The 6,025-nt window shown below is 35.1% G+C and overlaps 1 protein-coding gene across 1 annotated transcript; it reads left to right on the top strand.

Moving 5' to 3' along the window:
• The first annotated feature begins 305 nt into the window (after positions 1–305).
• LOC144563989 (protein kinase STUNTED-like) lies at positions 306–5,825 on the top strand. Its single transcript, XM_078313457.1, has 10 exons — positions 306–752; positions 1,889–2,010; positions 2,506–2,609; positions 2,706–3,452; positions 3,549–3,797; positions 4,288–4,457; positions 4,599–4,678; positions 4,831–4,978; positions 5,112–5,261; positions 5,364–5,825. The coding sequence occupies exons 1-10, from the start codon at positions 426–428 to the stop codon at positions 5,634–5,636; spliced, it is 2,370 nt and encodes a 789-aa protein (XP_078169583.1). The 5' UTR covers positions 306–425; the 3' UTR covers positions 5,637–5,825.
• Positions 5,826–6,025: the final 200 nt, after the last annotated feature.

The raw sequence follows: 6,025 nt of genomic DNA, 5'->3' as shown, positions 1-6,025 counted from the left end.
CAGAGAGATAGCGACAGAGGGAGTAGGTCCAATTGGGTCTAACGGGATCCAAAACCGTCCAATTTGCTTTATAATCCGTGCACACGACAATTAATGCGGATGCGCAGAAATAAAAGCTCAAAACACAGATCTTAAAGCGAATCGGACGGTTATGGAGCCCATCGAACCTGAAGTAGGTTCAATGGGCCTACCCCGAAGTCGAGACAGAGAGAGAGGGAGAGAGTTTTGTTCGCGGGTTTCTTAGAACAGAGAAATCGCAAATAGATAAATAGTGAGAACAGAAACCTCATCATTTTTATCATTTCTCGCGACAAAAGCTCCAATTAGCATCTCTCTCTCTCTCTCCCCACCCATAAACAAACCCATGTGAGAAATCAGTAATCCCACTATTTACAAATCCATCGATCGATCGATCGAGAGAGAGAATGGGAATCCCCAAGTCAGAGAAAGATGTGGAACAATTGGATGGAGAAGAAGAAGAAGAGAAACGTACAGTAGAAATGAAGAATATCGAGAAAGAAGAGAAGATGATTCATGGAGGAGGAGGAGAGAAGAAAACAGTGGTGGTGGCAGTAAAGATGGATTCACAGAGTAAAGAGACACTCACTTGGGCACTGGTGAACCTGGCCCACAGTGGGGACCATTTCGTGGCGTGCCACGTCATCACCTCGCCTGGTGCTTCCTGTTCTTCTCTCAACTTGGAATTGGATTCCATGCTTGCTGTTTACGAAGGGTTTTGCAATCTCAAACAGGTTTTTATTTTTGTACTTAATTTAGGTTTTGTTGTTCTTCTTTCTGTAGAAACTTGTCTGGTTGTAGTTGAAATTTGAGTATTCATTTCCAAAATTGAGTTGTTTGCTTGTCTAATTTATGGTAATTAGCGTTTCCATTTGCATGCTCTCTCTCTTTTTTTTTTTGAAAACCTGGTAGTAGCCATGCTCTATTTTACTTTAGTAAATTGGTGTCCTGAGAGTTCATATATTTTATTTGTTCTAGTCTTATTTATCCTAGTTTCTGAATTTTAATTCATAATTCATTGTTAAAAAATGAGGTAGAACATATTTTGACATTTTTCCTCAATTTTTATCTGTAGTCCCATTTCTGATTAGTTCTATCTCTCCAATTATAGATTAACCATTTGGTATTTTTCTTCAATTTTATCTTTATGAAATTGTTGGGTGTAAATTGTCATGCTAACCCATGTCTCAAAACAAAATTTTGACTCTTTTCTGTATTTTTATGACTATTTTCTGAATTTGCCCCCATTTTGACTCTTTGCAAATAGATTGAAATTGTCATACATTTTCATTTAACAATTAAGTTGCAATCTATTGTATTAGTAATGTTCATTCAGAGTTTGGATCTTCTCCTTAAATGCAATTTGACTGCTCATTTCCAAAATTTAGTTGCTTGTCTAATTGATGGTAATTAGCGTAATTTCTGAATTTTAATTCAGTGTTAAAAATGGTGTAGAACATATTTTGACAATTTTCCTCAATTTAGTATGTAGTTCCATTTCTGGTAGTTCTTACTATCTCTCCAAATACAGATTGAACGTTTGATATCTTTTAATTTTGTTTTTGGTATTTTCCTTCAAGTATATCTTTATGAAATTTTTGGTGTAAATTTTGACTCATTTCTGAATTTGCCCTCATTGTGACTCTTTCCAAATAGATTATCATATATTTTTATTTAACAGTAACTTGCAATCTGATTATAAATGTTACTAATTGTCAATTACCATAGAAAATTTATTTGGTTCTCTCCTTGTTAAGATGTGTGATTACTTTGCATTAACTCAAATTTCTCAATATTAATTATTAAAGTAATCCTAGTATTTCATCCATCCTTTTATATATTGTTCTAATGCAATTTCTTATTTCCACAGATAGAATTGAAGCTAAAGATATGTAAAGGATTTTCACGTAGAAGAGCATTGGTTTGCGAAGCTAATTCCCTGGGAGCATCACATCTTATTCTCGGTGCCGCTAGGAATAAGCGCAAAAATGGGTACGTATAGCCTAATACTGGTACTATACTGGTTGTGCACTGGATAATGCGGTGAAGTCCCGAGTGTAGCTTCAACAATAATGAAATATATTATAGCAGCAAATTTATAAATGAGTAGGGTTAAGATGTCCCATTGTTTGCAAAGTTCAAACAGTTGATTTGAACTGCTAAAAATGATCTCCATACTTGAAAGTGCTTGGAACCAAAATTTTCTATTTTTTGAAAGCTTTTTACTATTTTTTAGATAGGAAAAACCTTTTTGTACCCATTTAAAGGTAAATTTTTTCTAAAAATTATAAAAAGTTGTGCACCAACAATCCAACATATTTCTATGCCATTTGGTACCATTCAGTTCTGGCGTAGTTATAATCACAAATACATGTTGAGGTCATATATGAACAAAGGAAGTTTTAGTGGTTTGGCCAATTGTGGTCTTTTTGGAGAGCAATATCATAGCATTATTAAAATTTTTTTTTTATTAATATTCTATTTTAGGTTTTCTTTATCCATTGCAAAGTATTGTGCGAGGAAGCTGAGATCTACTTGCTCGGCTGTTGCCATAAATTGTGGAAAAATCGTATTCAAGAGTGAAGTACCAGGTTAGTTGGCTTATTTGTTTTGTTTATTTATCTCTCAAAAAGTTCTCTTAATCCTATCCAATAAATGAATTCTTCACAACTATTATTAAAAATTAGATAAGACCAAGCCAAAATCAGAAGAAGGTATAATCAAAGCGAGTGACCTCTATTGTGTGTTACCCTCAAGATACCTCCATCCCAGCGTTACCCCTGATACGGACAATTCTAGTTTTACTTTACAAGAGAAAAGAGATGAATGTGTACTTTCAGAATCTGGTAATGTCGATGATACCAGTGCTGACAAGCCAACTAGTAACAATGAAAATAACGACTTGTACTGTCCCTGGCCCACTGAGAACCCAACCCAAGCAGAGAGTGAAACCGCAAGTCAGATAGAGGATGCAGATTTATACTGTTCATGGCCAAGAGGAGGTGAGGTGAACAATACTAGTAGCAGCGTTAATGGATCCGTGTCCAGAAATAGTGAGAGGAACTGCTCAGTATGCACTATTTCATCAGAGGATGAATTCAGCAACTCCAGTTCATGCAACTCACCTAGTGAATCCAATAAGAAATCAAATGGTGGGTCCCACTCTCTTAGAAAGAAGGTTTTGACTCATAGGAGGTGTCTCTCGTCAGAGTGGCCTGTGGTGAAGTGGGCCATGAGGCTTCCGACCAGATTGCACCTGGAAGGGAGGCCCGATAACCCGGTAAGGAATGGTGTAATGAGCTCGAGTAGTGACTTGAAATTGAGCGAAGATTGGCCTCCAAAGGAGTTGCAAAAATTTGAGGAAAAATTTTCTTCGGTCTGTAAATTTTTTGGATATGAAGAACTTCAAGTAGCTACTTCAAATTTTTCAGCTGGTTTGTTTTCTCTTCTTTTTCTTATCCAAAACCTAAACTATTATTCTCTGGAAATATCTTAAACTTATGAAAGTTATTTGCCTCATTATGTTGTAGATAAGCTGATAGGGAAAGGAGGTACAAGCAGGGTCTATAAGGCAAATTTCCAAGAAGGGAGGGATCTAGCTGTAAAAATGTTAAAACCCAGTAATGCGGCCCTTACGGAGTTCATGTGTGAAGTCGAGATCACATCTGTTTTGCGCCACACAAACATAATCTCTCTTGCTGGTTTTTGTTTTGAGAATAAAAGCCTTATTTTGGTGTATGACTACTTGCCTAATGGAAGCTTAGAAGAAATTCTTCACGGTATGATGTTTTTGTGATTTCAAAACTGAATTTCCATTTTGTCCCTTTATAGTTTTGATTTTTGTTAACTTGCTTGATTATTTTTATTTCATTCTTCATTTGAATCGATACTCTTGCTACTTTTCTTTTTTTATTATGAGAGCCCTTATGAGGCTTTTTTTATTTTTTTCTCGTGTATATTAGGTTTACTCTCCCAAGTATAGATATTCTCGTGCTTCTAAACATTCTGTCTGGGCTTTTACATATGCAAATTAAGTGTTTTTGAGAAATACCATTGTAAATATGCAAATTTTTTTTAGGCTTTTACTAAACAAAAAATATATGAACAAATTTAACAAACACACACCCACACCCACACCCACACCCACATTTTTTATCATTAAAAGATTTAATTGCATTCTTTGGACCATTAAGGAGTATATTCAATACATTTACAAAAGCTTATGTTAATAAAAGCATCTCATTATTGATCGTTTTTTTTTTTTAACAGGTGAACAAGAGAACAAACATGTGCTAAGCTGGGAGGACAGGTATAAGATAGCTGTTGGCATAGCTGAAGCACTTGACTATTTGCATAGTGGCGGTGGGTCTGATGAACCAGTGATACATGGAGATGTTAAGTCATCAAACATACTCCTTTCGAAGGATTTTGAGCCACAGGTCAATTAATACTTTTTTTTTCTTTTAATAATAATTTATATGTGTAGGTTAGTATTGCTAACATTCCAATATGATTCAGTACTTGGGTTGAAATACAAGCACCTTGAGAAATTCAATTAAACACTGCTGCTACTGTTTCAGTTGTCAGATTTTGGATTTGCAAGGCGGGTCTCCTCTCCAGATTCAAACCTCACTTGCAATGATATTGCTGGCACATTTGGGTAAACAATTAATTACTTTTTATCAATTTTGCATCATGGGCTTAATAGCAAGTAACTTTAGGTTATAAGCACAACTGTGTGTGTGTGTGTTTTTTATTTTTTATTTTTTATATATTATTAGTAACTTTGTATAATTTTCTCCTTTATGGTAGGTATCTGGCACCTGAGTATTTCATGTATGGAAAGGTTAATGAGAAAATTGATGTTTACGCATATGGTGTGGTGCTACTTGAGCTTTTATCTGGCCGAAAACCTATTCAATCCGGGTCTCCTAAAGGTCGCGAGAGCATTGTTTCCTGGGTATCTAAATTCTCCTTAAAACCAAAAATTTATAATTGATAATTCCATTGATTTGCATTGCACAAGCAAAAAATTGACAATATACTGTATACTTCTCCTTATGATATCTTATTATTTTCTTTTTGCTATGAAGGCAAAACCGATATTACAAGATGGAAACATCGAAGCCTTGTTGGATCCGGGTTTGAAAAATGCACACGTGGCCAAACAAATGAGAAGAGTTATACTGGCTGTTTCCTTGTGCCTTAGAACCTATTACCAATCCCGACCGACAATGTCTCTTGTAAGAGTTCCTGTTTTGTTACCATAATATTTACCAGTTCATCCTCAAAAGTCTTAATTTAAAATTTTGATTTTTGTTCTGCTATTTTATAATTACCCTTAGGTGGTGAAGCTTCTTCAAGGGGATGAAGAAGTAACAAAATGGGCTGAGTTGCAAGTCACAATAGCAGAGGAAAGCTGTGACGGATCAGATGATGAGGCGGCAATAACACCACCTGGTTCAAATATCAAATCGTATCTCAGTCTTGCATTGCTCGATTTGGAGGATGATTCAGTCTCAGTTGCCAGTACAGTACAGACAGTAGATTCAATCTCTGTCAATACATCCATCGAGGATTATTTGGATCGGTGGAGCAGGTCTTCTAGTTTTGAGTAACTCATTTTTTTTTTCTTTAGTAGTCTGTAAATGCTGCGTAATTTTGTGTGTTGTTTATATATTACATAGCTTTCATAGGAATTATCAGTGTTTCCTCTAGAATCCATTCACCATTGCTATTGTGCCTATTGACGGCTCAAGAGACTTTTTTAGATTTTTTGATGTAAAAGAGATCGTCTTATGAGGAAACATTTTATTGTCAGATTTGATCGAACTGAATTAGTCACATTTATGAGCTTGTTTAGGCTTTTAAAATTTCATTTAAAACGGAAATTCTAATTTTTTTTTGGATTGGAAATGTTTTGAAAATCATCATTACCAGTGAAAGAAAGATTTTCATTTATTAGCAAATATTTTTTTTTTCGAGTTTTTTTTAGTTCATTCCGACA

The sequence above is a fragment of the Carex rostrata genome, chromosome 13 (genome assembly GCF_964058835.1).
Source record: "Carex rostrata chromosome 13, lpCarRost1.2, whole genome shotgun sequence".
NCBI lineage: Eukaryota > Viridiplantae > Streptophyta > Magnoliopsida > Poales > Cyperaceae > Carex > Carex rostrata.
Note: the sequence above shows the minus strand (reverse complement) of the source record. Positions and strands in the feature narration are given on the sequence as shown.

What these genes read in the sequence shown, in the direction of transcription:
- LOC144563989 (XM_078313457.1), top strand. Translation starts at nt 426, where the DNA reads ATGGGAATCCCCAAGTCAGAGAAAGATGTGGAACAATTGGATGGAGAA. An exon ending in ATTCAAGAGTGAAGTACCAG is followed by an intron (nt 2,610 to 2,705) that starts GTTAGTTGGCTT and finishes ATTAAAAATTAG; the next exon opens with ATAAGACCAAGCCAAAATCA. An exon ending in CGAAGGATTTTGAGCCACAG is followed by an intron (nt 4,458 to 4,598) that starts GTCAATTAATAC and finishes CTACTGTTTCAG; the next exon opens with TTGTCAGATTTTGGATTTGC.